The sequence below is a fragment of the Oratosquilla oratoria genome, chromosome 24 (assembly GCF_046742065.1).
Source record: "Oratosquilla oratoria isolate Oo_2021 chromosome 24, ASM4674206v1, whole genome shotgun sequence".
NCBI lineage: Eukaryota > Metazoa > Arthropoda > Malacostraca > Stomatopoda > Squillidae > Oratosquilla > Oratosquilla oratoria.
In genome coordinates, this window is record NC_134800.1 from 5,210,798 (window position 1) to 5,237,315 (window position 26,518).

At 41.1% G+C, this 26,518-nt stretch overlaps 1 protein-coding gene across 5 annotated transcripts in view; it reads right to left on the reverse strand.

Moving 5' to 3' along the window:
• Positions 1-351: 351 nt before the first annotated feature.
• Pop1 (POP1 ribonuclease P/MRP subunit) overlaps positions 352-26,518 on the reverse strand; it is a 52,687-nt gene continuing 26,520 nt past the window's right edge. The window contains exons 1-10 of one of the 5 annotated variants that reach the window (XM_076207539.1): positions 21,601-21,722; positions 14,698-14,852; positions 13,425-13,543; positions 12,236-12,472; positions 11,813-11,973; positions 10,979-11,673; positions 7,344-7,565; positions 4,276-5,267; positions 2,104-2,235; positions 352-1,053 (exon numbers count right to left, since the gene is read on the reverse strand). In XM_076207539.1, coding sequence (XP_076063654.1) covers positions 766-1,053; positions 2,104-2,235; positions 4,276-5,267; positions 7,344-7,565; positions 10,979-11,673; positions 11,813-11,973; positions 12,236-12,472; positions 13,425-13,543; positions 14,698-14,809 — 2,958 coding nt within the window. In that variant the 5' untranslated portion in view covers positions 14,810-14,852; positions 21,601-21,722 and the 3' untranslated portion in view covers positions 352-765. Of the gene's footprint in view, positions 1,054-2,103; positions 2,236-4,275; positions 5,268-7,343; positions 7,566-10,978; positions 11,674-11,812; positions 11,974-12,235; positions 12,473-13,424; positions 13,544-14,697; positions 14,853-21,593; positions 21,723-26,518 lie in introns of those variants that run through there. The other 4 variants (XM_076207541.1, XM_076207538.1, XM_076207542.1 and 1 more) reach the window with 4 other exon arrangements.

Here is a 26,518-nt window from a genome sequence, read left to right on the forward strand (position 1 = left end):
TTCCCTCTCACTTTAGACCCCTTGTAAGAGGGAAAAAGCTCTATTGTGTATGTATGTATGTATGTATATATATATACATATATATATATATATTACACACACACACCAAAGGCTTCCCCCCCCCCCCTTATAAGTGAGGTAGGAAAAAAAGAAAGGCATAAAAACCACTCCCATCCATTCCATCCCCATCACACTCAGCTCCCCTCCCTCTGATCTTGGCACCTCCTAGGAGTTTTTCTATTGTGTATATACAATATGAAATGTAGATCTTTACACCACATGTATACCTTTGATTATATACTGAAATTGCATAATCTTTATTACATAACTGAAGGACAGCAAACCAAGGAGCATTCTTCATATCTTTATTCAAAATAACTAAAATCTTCTTTTATAAGTAACAATCTTACTTCAGAAATACAAAAAGTCATATTGATAATGCAAGTCAACTTAAAATTCTGAGCCATTTTTAACTGTCACATAACACAACAAACTGTAAAAATCAGTTTAAGGTAGTCTTTCTAAAAAGTACGGAGGAACAGTTTATTTTGCTTGCTCTGCGAGTTCCTTTTCGTTTGATCTTGAAGGCAGGTACACACTTGTACATTACTGCAGAAATGATTATGGACAATGGAATATATCAGGAAAGCTGACTATGAGATGTTCTGGCCCATAATAAAGCCAGTCTGGTGCAATGATACATTAATTACAATTTGTCAACATGTACAATTGAAAACAATGCACTTTGAACCCTGTCAACACATTCTAGCACCAAGCAATATGAATTTTTGCAAAAAGATAGTGAAGGGAGGATGGATTTCTCACCAAACAAACCAAGCCTCCTTTGTCAGGTGCGGCGATGGTCATGTCCAGCAAGGGGATTCCTGCAACAAAGCCTAATCCTACTCCTCTGCCTGCCACTATACTAAATCCTCCTTGAGTTACAAAGCCCATTATGAGTCTGGAAGCTCTTTGGAAAGGCTTCTCATTCTCATCAATCAACCAAAGGGATTCCATAAACTGTGAATATGACTGGAACTTGCTGACGACTTCCTGTAAAATCAGATATATTACATTTGAGACACATTTGAGTATATAAAATATGAAACCCAGCAATAATAGTATCTAAAAGTTGGATGGGTGAGGGGTGGGTGGAAGGTGGATGCATATTTTGGGTGGCTACCTTCTTTATAGGGGAAGAGACCATTTGGTATATAGGTATATACATGCACATACCAAGGGCTTTTTCCCCTTTACAAGGAAGGTAGCCAAACTTAAAAGGCATATAGATAGATGAAATTACCAAATCTGCTCTGAATAGCTTTACTAGTTATACATATCTATATAGTTTATGCATATGAATGAAAGTATTACAAGAATGGATAGAGTGAGAAATGTGGAGGTGAGACAGAGAATAGGATCAGAAAGAGAGCTATCAAATAGGGTCAATCAAGAGTATTGAGGTGGTTTGGCCATACAGAAAAAATGTAGAAGGAAAAACTTGTACATAAAGTGTGGAAAGCAGAAGCAGATGAAGTGAACTTCAGGCAGAACCATGTCAGCACTTTTTGACCTACCCTCATGAATAAGCTCCCTACCTACCTTTGCTTTCTACATCACTACTCCATCCCTCCTTGTGACTTTTTAAACACTTCATCTCAAATATATGTAAGCTATTCCTTTCTGCCTCCTTCAAATTCCAAATGTCTGTTCCTTACAGTGTCATGGGCACTTTCTGCCTCCTTCAAATTCCAAGTGTCTGTTCCTTATAGTGCCATGGGCACAATCAGTTCCTCATACAACCTTCTATTTGCATTCATCCCTGAATACCTATTTCTCATAACTTTCAGGTACTTGGGGATCAACATAGAGGAGTGATTGTGCCCATGGCATTGTATGTAGCAAAGACAGAATTTGTGGGAGGCAAAAAGGAAAAATCTAAACACATTTGAGAAGTGTAGTAGAGGTCATGAGGATACATGCGAAAAAAAAAAGAAAAAAAAAAAAAAAAAAAAAAAAAAAAAAAAAAAAAAAAAAAAAAAAAAAAAAAAAAAAAAAAAAAAAAAAAAAAAAGAAAATAGCTATATCTTGATAAGTACTCACTTTATTTTTTTCCTTGATATTCTTGTATGCTTCTTCCACTGTCAAAGGCTCTCCATTTTCTTCAGCATCCGAATCTTCTTTCCTTTTATTCACTTCCTTAATAGCTTTCTGACGCATCTTTTTTATCACATTCTAAAATAATATAAAATAAATAAAAATAAAAAAGACGCAAGAAAACCATCAAAGGCAATAATAAAGAACTGATTTTATCTCACTAGCCACTAATCACAAAACATGGTGGCTAGGCATTAATCATACACAAATTCTACAGACAGCTACAAGTGTTACAAGAATGGACAGAGTGAGAAATGAAGTGGGGCAGAAAACAGGGATGGACAGAAAGCTGTTGGGCAGAGCAGAACAGTGCTGAGATGGCCAACATGAAGAAAAAATGAACGAGGAGGGACTGATGATAGGTTGTTGTTGTTCCCTAGACTGTCTGGCCGAGCAGTCCCGTCTCCCTGAGGATGGGTACCTGCGAATGGTGGTCTTGACATTAGAGAGAATCATCTCCCTGCAACTTCAACACCCATAACACGTTCACCTTCACCGGCAGGAGCAGCCCTGAGGAGCACTCAGTGTCTGGACTAGACCCAAGATCTTTCTTTACCAATTTGAACTACATTTCCTCCTGCTTTTCACTCAAGGAAAGATGACAATTGGCGATGGCTCCTAGCTTACTAATATAATAAGCTATGGGCATAGATACCATACCACAATGATACATATATATCTGTCCCCACCCACCAGAAAGATCTATAGGAGGTCCAAGGATTGTTGTTGGCCAGTGTGGGGCTATGATTTTCCAGCCAGTAAAATTTGAGGTAATAACAATGAATGAGGAAAAACTATCACAGAGAATGTCAACCAACCAATCCCTTCCCACAGGTCACTCTTTCAGAAAACCTATAACTATCTCCCCTGCCCCCAGGTAATAGGCAACAGCCTACAGTTTAGTCCACAAGTCATTTCAGAAAGATATAGTGTGCTGCCGTCTGGATAGAGTGAAAACAGAGCAGTAAAGGATGAAGAGTTCAGTGTCCTCTGTGTGGCAACTGCATCAGGGTCAATTTGAATCTATGATCAGGCCCATAGCCAAGGGGGGGTAGGGTGTTTGTGTGCGTGTGTCAGCCTCCCCCCACCCCAATTAAATTTCATTAGTCCTCCCAAACTCTCAAGCTCATACATTTGTATTTTTCAGTCATTTTTCATGTAACTTGTCAGAATGAGACTGCAAGTTAATTTGCAGTTTGGTGCAAACTAATGGGTTTTGAGAATATTCTTTGCTGCAAACATATGTCCTTAATTTGTCATCTTGTAACTTGGCGCCATCTGCACACGCTTGGACTGGATGACCTGTACATGATGTCCATTGCAATATTGGCCCTGACTGAGATTATAGTCAGTTTGTGTTTGATGGAGGAGGGGTGGAGGGGTGTGGAGTGTATTCAGGGATGGAATGGGTGGGAATGATTTTATGCCTTTTCCTTTTTGGCTACCTCCCTTGTAAGGGGGAAAAAGCCTTGGTATATGTATATGTATGTATGTGTTTGATGGAATGGGTGGGAATGATTTTATGCCTTTTCCTTTTTGGCTACCTCCCTTGTAAGGGGGAAAAAGCCTTGGTACATGTATATGTATGTATGTGTTTGATGGTTCAGCAGAGGTGTCACAACACTGCTGTTTTTGTAAGTGCTATACAAGATTAGACATTTTTATTACACTCAGCTCCTCCAAATATGTAGGAAGCCCCCCAAAGTCATAAGTTCCGGTTACAGGCCTGTCTGTGGTCATGCCAATTCTGTGTCAGCACTGTTTCAGTGCTGGGTGGTAGCCTAAATGCAGTCATACTGTGAGTATAGAAAGACGAAGTAGATAAAATGAGCGTGTGAGCTGGCCCAAAGTCACATCCCAAGTTGAATTGAACATAAAAGAAGACATTCACCATGTGAAAGGAAAAAGACAACTTGAGAGTTATAGGTTAAAAATGGTCCACCAAAATTAATTGGTTCAGTGGCCGAAAAACAAGGTCACATGGACCTCTGAATCCTTTGATCATTAAGTTCCTGTTAGTGAGGCAAGGGATCAGTCACTGGGTGAGGAAAGGGGAGGGGGGAGAGGAGGAAATGTAAATGCAATTCAATTAAAAGTTCTTCCCATTCCACATCTTACTTTTATTTTCTTGTGCTCCCCCTTAGCACTTTTTCTTCTTTCCTCCTTCTTATCTTCAAAAGGCAATTCCACTGGTCCCATTTGTTTCAAACTGGGCTTCCTCCTCAGTAAATCACTTATTTCACTAGTATATTCCATGTCCTCTGGTTCTGGCACTTGCTTCAAGCAGGGCTTCTTCGGTAAGTCACTTCCTTCATCAGTGCATTTCTGTTTCTTTAGTTTTATAATTTCTTCCAAACTGGACTTCCTCTTCAGTGAGTCATTTGTGTATTTCCAATCCTCTGGCTTTGGTACACAAATCATGGCACATGGTTCCAATGTTCCTTTTCCCATTAATACAATCTTTACAGGTACAAGAATACTCATGGCTATTTCCTTTAACCGAAGGGATGGCTTTCCTTGAGATAAACAAATTTCTGGTTGACTTTCAACACCATCTTCCACAGGTATTCTATCCGATTCATCACCATTACCATCAACATCAGCTCCTTTGTTAGTTTCCTTGCCTGACTGGTCAGACTCATCCAATTTCCTTTTCACACTTCTGTTCGATAACACCTCTGTGTCATCTGGCTCCTTGTCCTTTCTGCTTTTCTTCAAAATCATGCAACTTTCCTTACCGCATTTCCTTGCAAAATAAGCTAACAATTCTGGATCCCGGACCACATAAAAGTCCTTTACTGCTAAATGCCAAGCCTCCATCAACTTTTGCCAGGGACAAAAGAAAGGATATTGAGCTCCAAGTTTCAGGAAATTAAGTCTGTTGGAGGGAGGTCTCGCAAAGTGGTACCGGCGTCTTTCTTCTGCCAGAAGCAGCGAGTGTCTCTCACCAGCTTGCGTGTCTGGGAACAGGTGGGACGGGTAAGGAGACATAACCTCCAAGTGTAAATTGTTTTCCTCCACTTCCCCACAGACAACAGCCCCTGAGTAAATAAGTGAAATCCACAGTGCCATACTCCATCCTGCAGGGAAGATAATGTCCCAGCCACTTCCTGAAACAGAGAGAAAAATGAAGTAAATAATAAACAAAATAAAGGGACACATCTAGGGGAAAAAAAAAAAAAGCATGAAAGATGCAATTAGATGGTATAACATTGAGGGGAAGACTAAAATGTGATGAATGGATGGTGTGAAAGGGGAGTTGGATGCATAACGAATGTCTGTTGAGCAGGGAAGGAGGAGGGCAAGAGATCAGTGTGAATGGAGAGTGATTGAGAATGGATGAGGAAATGACATGGCCCAGAGGGATTATTTCTTCTTCTTCTTTTTTATTTTATTTTTATTTATTTATTTATTTTATTTATTATTATTATTTTTTGTAATTTCTTGAGTGAATGAAGTGAGTGGGTTCTTGGGGCCTGTTTGGTTGTCTGTGAGGCTTGGACATGAGAGGAAGGTGAGGACACCATGAGGCACTGAGCTATGGCCAAAGCCATAACCTTTGCCCTATGTGCTTGCACAGTTAGGACAGGTAACAGTCACGGCTGGGAATCAGACAGAAATGCAGGATTCAAACTCACAACTAAGCAAATGCAAGATCAACATACTTCTGATTATGCCACAAGTGCACCACATGGGAGAGATTAATGTATATCAGTGGTTCCCAACCGGTGTGCCGCGGCACCAAAGAGTGCCGTGAGATCAACTGAGGGTGCCGCCAAAATTCAGGGCAAAAATAATTTTTGTATTACCGACTATCTCTCTTCAGTAACCATTTTTGTTCATTAAAGCAGCATCAGTGTAAAGATGAGTATTTTCATATTATCCAGGGACAAAATTTTGTTACAATGATGTTGAATCAACAAAATACTGAGAAACTAGAATTTAGATTTTCTAATAAGGGTGCCGGGGACTTCTGAAAGGCTTGGCAAGGGTGCCTCAGGCCAGAAAAGGTTGGGAACGATTGCTGTATATGTTTACTCATGTGTATGGAAGTCTGCAGTGTGGACATGTGTTGTTTATTGGGTTTTCTAACTTGACTTGGTATGTTATAAGTGATGTATGATGGCTGCAGCAATCTCTACTTAGGTGGACTCTTTTCTTTTTAACTTGTTTTCTGACCTGCATACTGGTAATGGCAGGCAGAAAAATACAAAGGATTACAAAGTCGGAGCATGCCGACAGGAGACCTTTTGATCCATATCTAGGTCGGATGAAAAAACAAAAACAAAAAAAAACATATATATATATATATATATACATATACACATATATATATATCATATTAATAATAAATTAAAACTATAATAATGTAAAAATAACAAATAAAATACATAAATAAATGCATAGGTATAGTTGAATAACAAACGAACAGGTAAATAGTAAATGATTATAAATTGACATATAACTAATAATAAATGAAAATCAGACAGACAAATTATAACAAAACAAAAACAAATAATATAACATAAATTATAATCATTACAGCATCTTACTTAGGTATTTATCTAAATGATTCTTAAAGCTTTGAACTGAACTACATTGCACTACCTGTGCAGTTAGTTTATTCCATTCATTAACTACACGGTTACATATACATACATATACATACATATACCAAGGCTTTTTCCCCCTTACAAAGGAGGTAGCCAAAAAGGAAAAGGCATAAAATCATTCCCACCCATTCCATCCCTGAATACACTCCACACCCCTCTACCCTCCCTCTTATCTTAGCACCACCCTAGATGACGGGTCATCCCTGCACCTTGTCCACTGCCCTGGGTCAGAAGCAGTGTTGCAAGACACAGCACATCCACAGCAAGGCCGCTTCATTAAATCGGCGACCCCCCCTCTCCGCTCCCCCCATGCATAAAAGGAGAAGACAGGGAGAAATCCCTTCAGGCTGCGTCAAATTTTGCTCACACATACTACCTCACCCCCCATCCCCCCGCCCATTCCACCTCATGCATCACAACATCATCCATATACAACCATTCTCCATTCACCCCTGTCTTCTGTCCTCTTCCGTCCTTCCTCAACAGACATTCCCCTCTTCCCCAAAGCCCCCTTCACCCCATCCATCAAAATGGTTGCAGAAATATCAATAAGAAAATTATGACAGATCTTACCTAAGCCTCGTGGATGCCCAGAACTTTTAGCTAAAAGTAAAACAGCAACCCGACACTCATCCGGTGACTCACTGATCGAACCTCCAGGTACTAGATTTTCAGACCTTTGTGCATTCAGTTCCTGGTCTGATTTCTTGGTAAGTGTCATGATGTCCCGCAACTTTGGGTTCCAAATAGGACTCTTGGTCTCCCAATCACATTTAGGTAAAAATTCTTCCATATCTGTAAATATATGTATGAATTAAACACTACAGTATGTCCAGCAGTTAGATGCAGACTTGTGTTAAAGAAAAAATAATATAAATCTCTCTATCTACATACCAGGAAGGTACATACATATACCAAGGGCTTTTCCCCCCTTACAAGGGAGGTAACCAAAGTCAAAGGCATAATCTACTTATACACTTATTTCATCTCCACATACTCCACTCCCATTCACCACCCCTCCCTCCCTCTTTTCTTAGCTCTTTCTGGATGGCGGATCATCCCTGCTTCTTGCCCATTGCCTTGGGTCAGAAGCCATGTAACAAGACACAGCACATCCACAGCATGGCCACTTCATTTAACTGGAGAGCCCCCCTCTCCATCCCCTCATGTAGAAAAAGAAAAGACAGGAAGAAATCCCTTCAGGCTGCATCAAAATATCATGAACTGCTTTGCAGATGACGCATATTAATTAAAGAGAATAAACACGGAAATAGACTGTGACTCATTGCAGAGGGATCTGAACAAAGTCTCAGAGTGGAGCAAGAGATGGGAGGTTGAATTCAACATCAAGAAGTGCAGTATAATTGAATTTGGAAAAAGCAGGGCGGTGGGCAAGGTGCAGGGATGACCCGTCATCCAGGAGGTGCTCAGATGAGAGGGAGGGTGGGAGGGGTGTGGAGTGTATTTAGGGATGAAATGGGTGGGAGTGTTTTTATGCCTTTCCCTTTTTGGCTACCTCCCTTGAAAGGGGGAAAAAGCCTTGGTATATGTATGTATGTATGTAAAAAATTGATGGAAAAGAAGTAAAGAAAGTAAATTCTGAAAGGGACCTAGGAGTAATCATCACCAAAGACATCGCCAGATAAACATATAAATAAAATAGTCAGAGAAACATACAATTTGTTGAGATCAATAAAGGTGGCTTTTAAATACCTGGATATGGAAATGATCAAGAAAACATTACAAACACTGATAAGGCCAAAATTTTAATATGCATCGCAGATATGGTCACCCAGTACAAAAAAGAATATAAGAAAGTTAGGAGGTGCCAAGATAGGAGGAAGGGAGGAGGGTGGTGGGGAGTGGAATATATTGGAAATGAAATGGGTGGGAGTATTTTCTATGACTTTTTCTTTTTGGCTACCCCCCGTGTAAGGGGGAAAAAGCTTTTGGTATATGTATGTATGTAGAAAGAATACAAAGAGCAACGACAAAGCTGGTCCCAACACTTGCAAACCTGACATATGAACAAAGGCTGGTTGAACTAGAATTGCCAACCCTGAAACAAAGAAGAGAATGAGGGGACCTACTAACCATCTACAGAATTATGAAAGGAAAACAATGCCTTGATAGAGAGGACTTATTAAAGTGGGACAGAGGAAAAACAAGAGGACATGCAATGAAACTCAAGAAGGATAACTACAGAAGCAACCTGAAAAAGAACAGCTTCCCACACAGAGTGATGGATATATGGAACAAATTGGATGAAGAAATAGTGTGTGCAAACACATTACAAGAATTTAAGAACAAACTTGATCTTGTGAGATACAAAAATGGGTCACCACAAGCATAGCTCCCCTTCCCGAATAATACAACTAGGTATATACATAGTCCCTTGCCCCCACCTATTCCACCTCATGCATCACAGCATCATCCATACACAACCACTCTCTCCTATCTCCTGTCTTCTCCCTTCCTTCCTCAACAGACATTCCCCTCTTTCCCAATGCCCCTTTTACTCCATCCATCCATCCATCTCATCCTTGGTTGCCCCTTCATGTTCACTCCCACCACCTGTCTTCCACACCTCTTTTACTAATCTTTCTTCACTCATTCTTTCTATGTGTCCAAACCATCCCAATACTCTTTCATCAACCCTATCTCCCAACTCACTTTTCAGCCCCACTCTCCTCCTCACCTCCTTGTTTCTTACTCTATCCAGCCTAGTAACCCCTACCATATTTCTCAGGCATTTCATCTCAAACACATTTAAACTCTTCCTCTCTTATGTTCCACGTTTCTGCCCCATATAGTGCTAGCCAAGTCAAAAGGCACATACTCACTCCCACCCATTCCTCCCTCTCATCTTAGCTCCTCATGGATGATGGGTCATCCCTGCATCCCGCCCACTGCCCTGGGTCAGAAGCAATGTAGCAAGGCACAGCACATCCTATTATATAATGTAATAATAATAATAATATAATAATCTCATAATACATATACCAAGAGCTTTTTACCCCTTACAAGGGAGGCAGCTAAAGTCAAAAAGCATAATTACACTCCTACCCATTTCATCCCCACCCATTCCACTCCCGTTCACCATCCCTCCCTCTTTTCTTGGCTTCTCCTGGATGATGGGTCATCCCTGTAACTTACTCATCATCCTGGGTCAGAAGCAATGCATTAAGACACAGCAAACACACACAATACTCCATTTGGGGTACTGGCTGCATGTTATTGTGAGGTAAATATCTGCTCAGCAGCATACAGCTGATACTTTAGGATCTATATGGGGTGCCCCTACAGACCAGATCTACACATAATTTTGTCTGTGTTAAAGGAAATATCTGCTCATAGAGAAATGATGCTACTTTGCTGTACTATGATTGTTCCTCCATTATGTTGTCCCTCCCTCCCACTCTTAATACTACCCTCTACAACTTCTCTGAATATTTATATATATTTCCATTTTCACCTATACCTGTGGCAAGGGAGAAAGAATACTGCCACAGTGTATTCCCACTTGGGTTGTAAAAGGCAACTATAATGGGACAGAGGATAGGTCCAGGCATCCTACTCTCTGTAGCCCTGAAGGGTCAATTCTTTAAAGAAGTCAAGTCAATCACATACATACATATACCAAAGACCTTTTTTCTGCATTACAAGGGAGGTAGCCAAAAAACAAAGGCATAAAAACCACTCTCACCCATTCCATCCCTATCACACTCCACTCCCCTCCACCCTCTTCCCTTCCTCTTATCTTAGCAGCTCCTAGATGACGGGTCATTCCTGCATCCTGTCCAATGCCCTGGGTCAGAAGCAGTGTCACAAGACATAGCACATCCACAGCAAGGCCACTTCATTAAATTGGCGACACCCCCCTCTCTGTCCCCTCAAACACATAATGAAAATTAATAAATAAAGAAATAAAATTAATAAATAGAATAAAAAAAATTGTGTGTGTGGGGGAGGAAGGCAAAAAGGTAAAGATTCCATCCACCCTGTACCCTTTCCAATACCCAATGATAATAATAAGCATAAGTCTGTTTCATATGTACCATAAGTTCCAGAAGTCTCCTTCAAAAGAGAACTAGGACAATGAATTCACTGACAGATTGGTTGATCCATGAGTGCTTATTTTACGACTACAAATTCCTATGGAAATAACCTCTTTTCACAAGAAAATAATACTTTTTAACTTTACATACTTGGAAGTGGTAAGTCTTGGGGAGGCCCCTTCTTCTTCGCCAAAGTAAGTCGTGGGTCCCTCAGCGTAAGGGGGAGGATAACTTTAGGAGGAGGTGGACAGGAAACAAACTTCTTCCATGCTGCCTCTTGGGATCTGTAAGCTTGACATGCATCTTCATGTGCATAATAATTTTGCCACCAGTTGTAAGGAACATCTTCCAGATCACCACCCTTCATAAATTCCAGAGTAGCTAGTCTAAATGCAGATGACATCACTGAGTAAGAACCAGGTCCTGTCAAGGAGAACCTGTTCAGGGTATCCTTCAGCAGACGGATTTTCACAATAGATTCCTTATCAGAATAACACCTGATTCTTTCACTGGGAATATCCTTCAAAGCTAATTTTATTCTTGTTAAATCTCCTTTGCCACTGTCCTTACTTACACTTGTCCCTGAGTTGCCTTCACTCTTTTCATGGCCTTCAAAGTCCTCAGTGACAGCTGCTGCTTCACAACTTTCTCTGACTTCTTTGGTTATATTTTCAGTCTCTTCTTCTTGCTCTGAGGAACTCCTCTCCATCTGGAAGAGTTCCATGAGGAAATTCTTGATGTCATTATAGGCAGAAGGGTGGGACCAAAGCCATAAGGTTCTTGCTCCATCTGCACAGACTGGAGCCCAAATGACATCCACACATCCTAATGCACCGTAGGGATGCCTGGAATAAGATCAAGAAGGAGAATATTTACTATATAAAATAAATATAATTTCTATGACAATGACTCCTCTTATCAAAAGAGGGAAAGGGCATTTTTGGTACATGTATAACAACCATAGCACAAATGTGAAGTACCTACTGTCCTACATTGTATAATGTTAATTTAACCCAATGCTTCCCAGATTTGACATCTGGACATATGAGAGCAGCAAGATCATGTGGCGATACAACTTTGGAAAAGTGCTCTACAAGAACACCCTCTGGACCCTCAACCTCTACACAACAGCTGTATGATATATCCTGAAATGTTAAAAAAGAAAGAAGAAGAGTGGAAGTGGAATTATGCATTTGACACTGGCTACCTCCCTTGTAAGGGGGGAAAAACCCTTGGTATACATATGTATTGGGAGGATTTTTGTTCCTGAATATAGATATCTTACTGATGTGGTTTTGGTGCATCCTGTATATATAAATGTTTTTATATAATATTCACTCTGAATGTTAAAACTAAAAAGAAATAAAAACAAAAGTTAAGAATTAACATCACAATTGTAGCACCAACCTGAAGAAGACATCGTTTGGTTGCTGCCCTGATTGCTGCCCTATGTCCTTTATTGGTCGATGACTGGGGAACTTTATATCCCCACTTCTCTTTTATATGGAATCGCTTGGCATGCCAGATATGGGTTTCCAACCAGACATGTTTATGTTGCCGTCTGTTATACTCTTGCAGCAGATTTGATGGCCGCCTTCTGTGTTTACGGCTGGGGCGTTTCCATTTCTTAATATTACTTCCAATCTATTGATACAAGAATAATCAATATAAAGATAAAATTATTTCTTTTGGTCTCATCTACCAATTTATATATCAATTGGCTTCTTCCCCCTACCTACTCCCATCCATTACCCATTTTCCTTTTATGTTAGTTCCTTGTGGATGAAGAGTCACTTTTGTCCCCTGCCCAGGTCAGAAGCAGTGGCAACAAGACACACCACATCCACAGTAGTGCCAGTCATTTAATTTACACAGCAGTTCTTCCTCCCCCATCCCCTCATCCGAAAAAAGGGGGGGGGGATGAGGAGGATAAATACACTTGGGTTGCATCAATTTATGTTCCATTCACAACCATTCTCCACTCACACCTATCTCTTGTCTTCTCCCTTCCCTGCTCAACAGACACTCCCCTTTTACTCAAAGCCCCCTTCACCCCATCCATCCATCTGATTTTTGGTTGTTCACTCAAGTTCACTCCATCCACCTCTGCTTTCCACACTCTTTTTGCTAATCTTTCTTCATTCATTCTGTCCATGTACCCTAACCATCCATAGTAAAAAACCAAAATATGCAATTGTATAAGGAGCTTATAATTTTATAAGAAAAATAGGGGCAGTTATCACCTTAAAACAGCTGGAAATGACTATCTGTTTAGTCTGCCTGATTGTAAACATAAAATTGGCCAAACATGAAGTAGTATTTGAGTATCATTATGAAGAAATCATGTGAGAGTTTACACTGATGCATCCTATAACAGAGATCTATACAATATTTTCATTGAAAAATGTAATTAAATGCCTACTATCATGTAATTGAAATCCAATTAAAAACAGACTAGTTATAGACTTGTTTAATTTAGTGAAATAATATCCTAGACGATGGCTGTGCAGTTACAATCAAGAGCTACTGAAACTTGCACAAGGAACCTTGCCCCCACTTTCTGTGACCTTGTATACATTTCCTTCCCTTTCCTCACCTCTCTTTTATGTTTCTCTCTTAAGTAAACTGGCAGTCGATTTGGATTGGAGGACACTGCTCTTCTCTGCATGTGTCGTGGAAGATTTTGATATGCTCGGGCACCATGCTCACATTCAGCTGCATACAAAGTAAGTTTTGATTAAAAACAAAGCACCACAAAATCCTTAATTTAGTACTCACAGTTACAAGAGGGTGAGCAGGTTACAGTAATCTCTTGTTCCAAGACCCTCACCTAAGAGCAACATGGAGACAGCTTGTGTTGTGAGACATTATATAATATGTGGGCCTCCAAGTACTGACGCTTCATCAAAAATAAATAAATAAATCTATATACCAAGAGTATTTTCCCCCTTGTAAGGGAGGTAGCTAAGTTAATGGCACGTACCTACTCCCACCCATTCCACCACCCTTCCCCCCCCTTCCCATCTTAGCTCCTCATGGATGACAGGTCATCCCTGCATCTTGCCCATTGCCCTGGGTCAGAAGCAATGTAGCAAGACAGTACATCCACAGCAAAGCCACTTCACTTAATTAGTGACCCCCCTCTCCATTCCATCATGAAGAATAAGAGAATATGGGGGGTGGGGTGGGGGGAATCCCTTTATGCTACATCAAAATATCATTCACACATATACACCCTCTACTCCCCCCAGCCTCCCCTTCCTTGCATTACAGTATCATCTATACACAGCCACTCTCCACTCATCTCTATCTCCTACCTTCTCACTTCCTTGCTCAACAGACATTCCCCACTTAACACCCACTTCAGCCCATCCATCCATCCATCCATCCCAAAAGTAAATGAATAAACAAATAAAATAGAATAAAATAAATCAACTTTTCAATACAAATGTTGGCAAACTGCAGCTAAGATGGTAAAAATGAAGGTGATTAAGAAGAAACGGTTCCAAATAACAAGAAAATACCTACATATGACTATGACTCTACGATGAATATAACAGAAAACATTCTATATTGATATCAAGAACTAACAAAAAACTAAAATCTTGATAATCCCCTTTAGAAAGAGGCTGAATAATAAATAACACAAACAAAAAAATTTAGGTAAATGATCACCCTGTTAAAAGTAAATGTAGCTCCCTAAATACTATAGGAATAAAGGTATCAACTAGTATATGAAAGATATGCTACATGAAAAAGAAAAAAAATATTACTCTGCATTACTAATTCATAAATTCTCTGATCAAAACTCACATAACCAGCCCTTTGACTGTCACTAAAGAAGTGTCTACCTTCATCAGAGAACGTACCTAGTTTTCTGGTAAGGGCCTGAATTTCTTGAATTCTTGCAGCACCAAAATTCAAGTAACTGCATTGCTGTGGGAGTTCATCTGCCACACTTGATACTCCACTCACTGCCATTCTTCAAAAAGAGCAAATTTCATTGAATTCTTATTTCTGTTACCTGAAATAAAGTTGACACCTGACAATATATATCATCTAGCTGGGAGAAATTTCCAATCCCAAAATCAAATTATTATGCTAATTATGAACATGACTTTACAACTTCAAAAAAACTATACATATTTTTTCAGATAAAGTTTCTAATGAAAATAATATACTTGAAGGAAAAAGAGGAAAACAACAGCAACAGATGAATAAATAAAAAGTCCTGAAATCAAATATTCAATGGTGCATGAATTTGATTATTCTAGAAATTCAAAAATACTATTACTATCCATTTCCAATTATCTATTACTAAAAAATAAATAAATACATAAATAAAAATGTGCTAATTACTATCAGATAACTTATAACTATCGGATAACTTATAACATCGAACCCACTCCCACCAACACAAACAAGGGTAGATAACGAGGACTCACTGACCCAAAAGGACACCACAACATCCCAACAACCACGGCACACCACACAACAACACATATCAACTGACCAAACCCCAAACCACCCCACAGGGACTAGGCCCAAGACTACAGAGAAAGGGCAAATAACTAGTAACTCTGATCACACCAACTCAGTTAAAGAGCCTCACCTCACAGGGACAATTCCCAAGGCTAAGGCCCTTGACCCCACAGACACAGTGGGGGTCGCCATTGAGACAGGGGAGACTCATAACCCTGTCCAAAACAAAGCAACGAAAGTACCTCACCCTACTGGGACAATTCCCAAGGCTAAGGTTTCGGATGCCAAGACAAAACAAGCCTCTGCCCCCACCCAAACCCACCTATAAGTCTAAGCCCAGCCAACCCCCCTCAGAACGGGGCTAGGCTCAAGGACCAGGGCAAGGAAACCCCCATCTGCAGGTACTATAAGAAGGGCCGATGCAGACATGGCAACTCGGGCAAGGAATGCAACTATAGACACCCCAAACCATGCCACAAGCTTTTGATGCATGGTACTTGGGATGATCGTGGTTGCAAATTAGGAAGGGATAAATGCCCTCAGTTCCACCCACTCATGTGTAAGAATTCTGTAAGGCACAGCATATGCAGAGTCAAGTCTTGCAAATTCATGCATGTCAAAAGACGTGGAAACCAAATGACGCCAAAACCCAGGTCGCACAATCAAACATCAACAACAACAAAAAACCTGGTAACCTAGGGAGCAAACCAGGAAATACCAGACACAAGGCAGCACCAGGGACACCCACAGGCTCCCCATCGAACACACACACAAACGTTAGCTCACCTTTTTTAGAGATAGTGACAGGTCTACAGACCACCATGAACACACTGACCAAAGCTGTGGAGTCCCAGGGCTTAATACTATCCTCCCTGATGCAAGGAAGTCACAGGAACTGGCCACCACTTCAGGTCCATCAGGCATTCCCCTGGGCACCCATTGTTCACATCAACTAGAGTCCATCCTAATGGGTAACATACAGGGCCTCTACCCTAAAAGCAACAGAAGCAAAGTCTCCTTCCATAAGGAACTAATGCTAGAAGAGGACCCAATGTTCATTGCCCTAACAGAGACTCACCTGGCTACCGACATAAAAGACTCTAAGATAGGAATAACCAACTACACCCCATTTAGAGCTGACAGAGAAGGAAGAAGCCATGGTGGTGCAATGGTCTACCTCAGGCATGATCTAGCCGCCCACACCAAGACACTATTATCCCACTCAAACGGGGTGATAGAACTCTTAGCCTTACACATCACTAACATAAATCTAATCACTGTAAACTGCTACCACCCACCTCAGTGTAATCTTGAAAGCTTCTCGAAAGCTTTGGAAAAACTGAATAAAGTGCTGGAGACCACCCCACATGCCATGACAGATATCATCATGTGTGGTGACTTCAACTTCCCCTTTATATACTGGCCCGATGGCAGAACCTGTGGGGGCACTCTAGAAGACCAAGCCCAAGCCAAACTCCTTCTAGAGACCGCTGACAAACTGTTCCTAAACCAGCATATAATGGAGCTGACTAAAAGGAACAACATACTGGACCTCTTTTTTTACCAATAATGAAGAGTCGGTTAGTAATTGCAGGTCAGAGAGAACAATCTTCTCTGACCACAATATAATCCATATCAACACAACTTACATCAAGAGTAAGACACCGCAGGAATCCCTGACTCCTCCGGACATGACATCCTTCGCTAGCTTCAACTTCTTCAGTCAAAAGGTAGGCTGGGAACAGTTACAACAGGACCTCAGGAAGATTGACTGGAAGCTGGCACTGCAGGAAACTGACCCCAACACCACTCTCAACACACTATTGAGGATTTTGCTGGAGGTGTGTACTGCCTATGTGCCATGAAAAAGCAACAAAAAGGATCACAGGTACTCCATCCAGCATGACAGGAAAATCCTCAAGCAAAAGCGTTCCAACCTCAACCTAAAACTCATTAAAAGTAGTGATGAGACCTAAAGGCTCTCAATCTACTCAAAAATAGAGGACATAGAGCAGAAAATCAAACACTCACACGAGGAGCAGAGAAGAACGGAGGAATACCAAGCTATAGAAAACATAAGGCATAATCCGAAATTCTTCTACAGCTACTGTAAGAAATTCCTCAAAACCAAGTCACAGACTGGGCTCCTAGTGACAGAACAAGGAACCATAACAGATGACCCACAGGAAACCTGCCAGATGCTGGCACACCAATACAACAGTGTGTTCAGCATACCAAAGACACAGATGGAAATCCTCAATCCCACAACCTCTTTCAACCAGGTGACTACGAACCTGAACCAGCTTACAGACATTCAAGTGACAGTAGGGGACATCAAAAAGGCAATAAAGGAGCTCAAGATTAACTCGGCCGTTGGACCAGACGGCGTTCTGGCAATCCTACTCCTAAAATGCAGCAAGGTCTTGGCAGTCCCAATCCATATGTTGTGGCTAGCCTCCCTAGACAAAGGAGAGATCCGGCACTACTAAAACAAGCCATCATAAGCCCAATATACAAAGGAGGAGATTGGACCTTGCCAAAGAACTATCGACCTGTTGCCCTCACGTCCCACATTGTCAATGTAATTGAGAAATGCGTAAGGGACAAGCTGTTCACACACCTTGAAGTGAATAAACTCATTAAAGAGAATCAACATGGCTACTACGGAACCTGCCGGAGGGGAGAAATGTTGACATAGTATTCCTAGACTTTGCCAAAGCCTTCGACAAGGTGGACCACGGTGTCCTCCTCCACAAGGCTAGGGATCTAGGAATCTCAGGGAAACTATGAGTCTGGCTTCACAACTTTCTGACAGACCGTACACAAACAGACGCAGTTGATGGTGTGAAGTCCATCGAATCCAAGGTAATAAGCAGAGTAGCACAAGGATCTGTACTCGGCCCCCTCCTATTCTTAATCCATATGACATAAATAGGAGTGTGGACTCAACCCTCCCGTCTTTTGCTGATGATAACCACATCAGCCGTGCAGTGCGGGAAAGTGGGGACGTGCAACATCTACAAGACGATCTCAACTCAGTTTATGCATGGACCAACAACAGCAACATGCAATTCAACAAAGAGAAGTTTGAGGTCTTGAGATATGGCACAAACCAAGGCATTAAAGAAAACACTGAACTGCACACTGAAAGAGGTATGAAAATCACACCCAAAGCCCATGTAAAAAGCCTGGGCATTTACTTAAGTGATGATGCCACTTTCCAGCACCACATCATGCAGTCAGTGAAAAGAGCACAAGGGATGGTCAGCTGGGTCCTAAGGACTTGCTCCTCAAGAGAGGTTCAAGTGATGCTTACCCTCTGGAAGGTGCTTATTCAACCGATCCTGGACTATTGTAGCCAACTCTGGTCGCCACACAAACGCGGAGACATCCAGATGCTTGAAGCTGTCCGAAGGAACAACACCGGGCATATCAAAGGGATGCAAGATCTCAACTATTGGGATCGCCTGGGAGCACTAGGTCTATACTCTCAACAAAGGAGGAGAGAAAGATACAGGGCCATTTACACATGGAAAATCCTAGAGGGACTTGTTCCAGACCCCACACCCTCAACAATCAAGCCATACCACAGTGTAAGGCATGGGGATAAGTGTGAGAGACAAACTCTCCCATCAAGAGCCTCGGAAAGGTTTAAGACCCTACTGGCAACCAGCCTAAGCCATGAGGGTCCAAAAATCTTCAACGCCCTCCCAAAAGAGGTGAGAGAGAAAACCAAATGCTCAGTGGACAGCTTCAAACATGCACTGGACAGGTTTCTGCGGAAGGTGCCAGACGAGCCTCCAGTGCCAGGCTACACCGCCATCAGTAGGTTTTCTCCAAACTCAATACCAGACCAACTGACCTTCACGGGGAGGGACAACAGGACTGGCAGCAGCGGTAGTCCACTATGGCTGTGAGGATCGACCTCAGAACTTCACTTAGTAAACTAAGTAAATATCCATCCCACTTTACACTACTCCTTGGCATATTAAACCAGGTTTAGTTAACTTTGGCTAAATTAACTTGGAGGTGAAGAAAATGAGGAGCCTACACCAGGAGGCACATAGCTGTGGCTGAAGCAGTTACCTTTGCCCTATGTGCTTGGACTGTTGGGAAAGGTAACAGTCACTGATTGGAATCTGAGAAAAATGCAGGATTCCAACCTAACCTAACTTAAATATGAGACCAGCATGCTTCCTATTACATCACCAGTATTGGTAATTAATGGGTTTTTTTGTTGTATTAGTGTGGGACAGTTTTCATGCCACTGAATGAAAGTAGTAGTAGTAGGAGGAGGAGGAGGGAAACAGCTTCTGGTTGTCATCTCTCCATATGTAAAATGTATAATTTCAGTTGAGATAACAAGCCCACTCTAAGAAATTGTCATTATTTCAGGACTGCATCTGTATGAAACTGGCTGTTGCCAACATGTCTATCAAGTTAAACACCATGGCATTTATTTTGGCAGGGCTGCATCTCTTGATGGAGATGAGGGGGGGGGGGGGATTGACATATTTTGAAAATTAACATCTCTTCTGTCCATCTTACAGGACCACCAACTAGGCATCCATCATTGGTCCTTGGGGAAGGAAGGGTACCCTAAGTTAACCTCACTATGATTGACTTATGAGTATGTGGTGAATTGGTTCTTTGTAGGAATGCTTTACTTAACCTACACTATTACTTGTTTTTTTAAATCATCCATCATGACATAGGCTCCTAACCCTTCTTCACCATCAAAGAGAGCTTGGTCATGTGGAGATGCTTCTTTTGAATGAAACAATTATATCTGAATATTCACTGTCACTCCATTTCAGTCAATCATTTTTGTAATTTGACATAAATCAAAGGCACATTTCCAATAATACATTAGAATAGCTATATTGCGTAGGTATGCACTTCTAATGATTTAACCCTATATATTTCATATGCATGAAAAACGTGAACGAAAGGAGAACCTACTAAATTTATCACTTTATTCTGTCAACTTGTTTAAGCCTATATATCTCCCTGGTCTTATGCTGACAGTGGTCACAGATGCAAGATATATTCAACTATGAATAGTTTTTTCATGCTATACCTTCATTTTATCTTAAGACAAATTATGAAAAAAATAAATACATACATGTACCAAAGGTTTTTTCCCCTTACACAGGGGGTAGCCAAAAAAGAAAAAGGCATAGAAATCACTCCCACCCATTTCATTTCCCATATATTCCACTCCCCTCCACCCTCCTTCCTATCTTAGCACCTCCTGGATGACGGGCCATCCCTGCATCCCGTCCACTGCCCTGGGTCAGAAGCAATGTCGCAAAAAATAAAAAATAAAAAATAAAAAATATGTTGATGCTAGTATGTATCTGAGAGTATACATTGGGCTGATGCTGTTATTGTTGTTGTTGTTGTCGTTCCCTAGACTGTCTGTCCGAGCAGTCCCGTCTCCCCAAGGAAGGCCACAGCCGAAACTGGGTTTTCCCACAAATCCTTTATAGAGTGTATGTTGTGTTGTTTGCTGATGCTGTAGGATGCAACAGTTAGACTGTGTACACAGTCTCCTCGTTAAGAGGATAAAGTATCATTTATAATGTTCCCCCTCAACAAATTAAAAGTTAATTAAATTATTAAGTAACCCCTTTCCCCCATGATTGGTTTGGTTTGTTAAGTTGATGGTATTATATTATGATTTTATCTTATTTTTTATCTATTTATTTATCTATTTTTTGTACAGGGTGAATCTCTAATAAAACATCAAATTAATGTAAATAAAAGACAATGGAGATCATTTGGTGGTGATTTCCATGCTATCCATTATGACCAAAATAGTGTCACCATGGAGTTACAATGTATGGATTGTCTAAAATCACAGTACAATGAAAATAACATCGTTTGTAGTAAAACGTGTAACTTCATATTGATATTGATGTTCACTTGCGTTGAAGGCAAAATCTTTGGTTTCCACTGGTGAATGGTGCCTCCACCCCAGATCATGTATTAAAAAATACAAAAAACCAAGAGCCACAATCTACATCGCTTAATGAACCAACACTAAAACATTAGATTTGGAAAGTAACGACTTGTTTCGTCTTGAATAATTACTGAAACCAATACATCTACAGGGTATATATTTATATTCATGCAACACCCCACAACACGGAATCTGCACATCAGCTGGCAATTGCACTGATAAAAAGTGCTTTAAACAATTATAAAACACTCACATCTGAACGACACATTGCAATTAATCTATCCCACCAAAGCCACTAAATTTCAACTATGTACCTACTTCTTACTTTAAGATTTATATATACATCCTTCGCACACAAATTCGAATGTTTAACACATGTGGCTTCCAATGTTTACATTCGTCAAGTCAAGAGCAATGGACAACATTACCGGGGAATTTGAAAACACGTATTTACGATCAAGTTACTTAAGTCTAAATGTTTGCATGTGAACCACTGTTAAGCGTACAATGTCATGGAAATGTTGTCGTCTAATATTGCACATCAATGCATCGGGGTGAAGTCATAAATGGATCTACATATCTGCAACTCTACCGTGATTTATCATGGCATCAGCACTGTAAACGGAGAATAAAAGTAAAATAGATTAGGGTTTAATTAATCATCTTGTTGTGGGCTAATGACCTTTCTCATCGGTATCGGCGAAGAACATTGTATTTACCCAATTATCCACGATAAGTGCAACGCTCGTAGGATCCCATTTCTCAATAAAGCTGATTTACCCGGCGGTTCTTTTGACGGTAGACACTAGCTTCTTAAATTTTGTCGCCAACTTATCGCCTTCCCAGAGCGAACTCCAAGATGATAACATGGCTCTTAAGACTATCCTTCAGAGAGAAAGCTGCATCACCTTGATCACACTGGAATTTGTATGGGTCCTCACATGCTTTTTGAGACGATCCTTCCTTGAGAAGGCTGCATCACATTGCTCACACTGGAAAGGCTTCTCCCCTGTGTGGATGCTCACATGCTTTTTGAGGTGATCTTTCCTTGAGAAAGCTACTGCATACATGTCACATTGAAATAGCTTCTTTCCTCTGTGAGTCATCACATGCTGTTTGGGACTACCCTTCTCTGTGAAAGCCGCACCATATAGACAGCAGCGGCGCCAGGAATTTTTAGTTGGGGAGGCTAAGGGGGGCTGAGCAATTTTTTTGGGGGGCTAATAGTAATATGATAATACACATATATTATCCTCATTTCAGAAGGGGAGGGGGTTAATGGTAGGGCTAGCACTGATGGCTGACAAATCTTTAGCCCTGGCAATTAAAAATTCCACTTAATAAAATTATTTCAATGAGTGTTTTAAATTTTAAATTTGCTCATTTCAGTTGGGGGGGCTAAAGCCTCCCCAAGCCCCCCCCCCCTGGCGCCGCCACTGCATATAGACCACACTGGAAAGGTTTCTCTCCTGTGTGGGACATTACATGATTTTAAAGACTATTCTGCACAACGAAAGCTGCATCACATTGGTCACACTGAGAAGGGTTCTCTCCTGTGTGGGTCATAGTGTCTTTGAAAATGCACTTTTTACATTCTCATCTTGACTTCTTCCCTGCCAACCTTGGTGCTGTAAGCGACGAGCATGGTGAACACTTCCACCAGCAGTCTCCATTATGGAAAGTAGACATCAAGGTAATTTTAATCCAAATGTGATGGGAGATTACTGTTGGTTCCTGCAGGAGAGTCCGTAAATATCGCCCCATAGTCTATTTAATTGAATCCCCATTCACCACAGATACACTTACAAGGGGTGACATTCTATTTCTGAAGTGAGGTATGCTATGCTTGGCGTAGTACATTTCCAAACCTCAGACTGTAAAGTTAGCTACGTGAGTGGCATAATAAAAATTAACCCACAGGATATGCAGTGTGGCCGCTAGCTGCCCACTGATGGTCTAGGGATATAATGTATTGAAGTGCAGTGATAAATATATATGTCCAAGTATCTAGTGTATATGTATTTCGTAAAGGAACGGACGACGGGTCGGCTGGAGAGATACCATACGTGCCTCTTCGAAGATATTTGTTTAACTTTGGCCAATTTACGCTACCCTTTCATTTTCTTAGTCAACTAAGGTTAACCAGGTTGATCTCGCAAGAATTATTGTAAGTCTAGAAGTGAATTATCTGTAACATCAACCTTGTATTTAGAAATAATTTATGTTCAAAAGTGTTTTGTGATTTGGTTCGGAGAAGCCAGGGAAATGAAACTCACAATAACACTAAGGCACTCGTTTTTTTTTTTCTTTTTAATGAACTCTTAGATCGTAGGGGAAAGGTCGTGATCTAAGAGTGAAGGGGAACTTGAAGCTTGGAGAGGAGTACTGCTTGGAGAGGTGTGTTGCTTGGAGAGGAGAGCTGCTTGGAGATGTCGTGTCCTGGAGTGAACGCGACTTGCAAGACCACCTGCTTGCGCGGGATCGTTTTTTTTTTTTTTTTTTTTGGGGGGGAGGGAAAGGTCTGTAGCAAAATGAAAAAAATAGTAGTGTATAAAAGAGGGCAATTGCCACCGGGCGATTAAGCGAGCGATTAGGGGCTGTCGGTGGTCGTGGCTCGGGAGAAGTGGACTGGGAACTCGGACGGCGGCGCCGACGCCGGGATTACAATCAGATTACAATCACCAAAAGTTCAGAAAATGGTAGGAGGCGTAGTAGTAAAGGTGAAAAAAATGAAAAATATTTAGTGGGAGGTAAACTGAAATGAGATGTAGTATAAGAGAAAGTTAGATAGGAAGCGAATTTTAGTCGAAGAGAAAGTAAGTGTAGGATGTTTGTGCGTGGGGCGTGGCTATGTTCGTGAGAGGTGCGTGTGTGTATATCTTACGGGAAGTGAGTAGAGTTCACTTCCCGCATGTAGAGCGCGTTCCTGTTTAGCCCCAGGTAAGGCATGAGCTCTCCTGCTTTTCCCCAGGTTGGGTTTGAGTTGTGTATATTGCCTGTCAATTAATGGACTACATGCAATATTATTATTACTATTATTATTATTATCATTATTATTATTATTATTATTGCTATCACCAGTCAAAGCTGGTGAAGGGGTGCATTATTGATAGGTACGTTTATGCACGTCTTATCATGTACACCGCACTTGGGACGGGCGCAGCTGACAGATAGTCTGTACGGTGTGGTCTAGGTGTAATGTGTTGTATCAGTTGTTTGTGTCTGTCATGCATTTTTTCTGGGTGTTTTGTGTGAAGTTTATGTTTGTGTTGGTTGAGTGGACGGATATTGGAAACTCGGTGTAGACCCAGTAGTTCTGAAGTCGCTCCATCGCGAACCAATGATGAACTTGGCAGCGACATTCTGAACCTTCTGATGCTCGTAGTTATTAGTGGGACATGTCAGCTGGCTTAGTCCCGGGGACTGGCACAGAATCGGTCTGACGAGGGCTAGGTACAATCGACGTTTGGTGGTCAGTATTGCAGTTTTGAAGCGTCTTAGCCTTCCCAGCACAGCCCTAGCCTTCGCTCCCTGTTTGCGGAAGTGTGGGATCCAGGTAAGGCCACTATCAAATGTGCTACCCAGCACACAGGTATGGTCTTTCACTGGGATGTTTGTGTTGTTTATTTTAAGAGTGTTTGTGATTGTTCTGTTGGTTCGCTTGCAGCAGAAGTATACAGCATTGCATTTCGACGCGTTGGTCTTAATGCGCCACTGTTGTTCCCACACGTGTGCCCCGTCTAGGATGTTTTGCATTACGTGTAACGCTCCCTGCAGCGTTTTGTGTCTGCTAATGTGGTTAGTGTCGTCCGCATACGAAAGAGTTAGAGCTTGGTTGCGTGGATAAGCTGGCTCTGGCAGGTCATTCGTATATAGATTGTACAGAGTGGGGGCAAGGACTGACCCTTGCGGTACTCCAGCCTTCGACACAAAAGGTTGGGACAGACAGCCCTGCCACTTTATTCTTATTGTCCTGTCGACACAATATCATCCATATACAGCCATTCTCCATTCATCCCTGTCTCCTGTCCTCTCCCATCCTTCCTCAACAGACATTCCCCTCTTCCCCAAAGCCCCTTTCACCCCATCCATCCATCTCATCCTATGTCGCCCCCTCATGTTCACTCCCTCCACATCTGCCTTCCATAACAACAACAACAACAACAATAATAATAATAATAAATCAGATTCTGAGGTTTTACTCTGCTCTTTTTCCACCCAATGACACCATGTTCTCATCATATTTATGTTCTAATCAAGGGGCACATATCAAGTCTGAACAGTCTCAAACAGCACATGAAGAGAACCCACACTGCCAAGCTCGTATAGTTTGAGAGGGTGAAGGCAGGTTCTTTTCGGGGGAAAGCTAGGCTTCGGCTTCCTCGGATTCATGTAGTTGCACTTCGTCAAGGTCGTGGGGAGTCTCTTAGCATCACGGCTACTGCCAGTGGTGTGACGGATTAACAGTAACTTCCGTTATCTTCCCCAATTAACGGAATAATATTGTATTGCATTGTATTATAATATAGGAAAAATAGAGTATCCAGCACTCATAAATACGGGTCCCACAGATAAAAAAAGTGTGAAGGAACAAGTCATATAGGGACTCATGATGCATTTAAGGTAATCACTCAACACAACGATAAGCCACGGTAACATACAAATACAGAAGATGCAGAACTCGGAATGCCCAAATTAGGTGTTTGAATAAATTATAAAATATAACGAAGGTCAGATAAACTAATCAGAAATAAAGTACCATAGATCATGTTATGATAAAGACAATGGTAACAAAGTAGAATGTAAAAAGTCAGTTAGGAAGTAGAAAGAATAGAACATACAGAACTAGGTAACTCAATGGGTCTACTTAATCGTCGGACAGACAGAAAGGGTCTGAGATAGAGTATGGGTGTACAGAAACTTACATATGACTAAATTATATTTCTACAAGAACCTGTCTCAGTATGGCTTACAATTGTGTTATATTGTATTTAATCCGAATTGTTTGAAAAACTTATGTTGGGAATATGAAGAAAAACTAACCCAAATATTTTGTCACGCTACCTTTCCAACAGTAACGATTAACAAACTTAACTTTTTGGTTAAAGGATTAACAATTAACAAAATTAACTTTTTGGTTAACTGTGCCAATCTCAGCTCGTATGTGATCATACTAGATTTCCTGCCTTCCTGCGTGACATGACTTAGGGTTGGACACCCTACTCTCGTTAGTGACTTCCGAG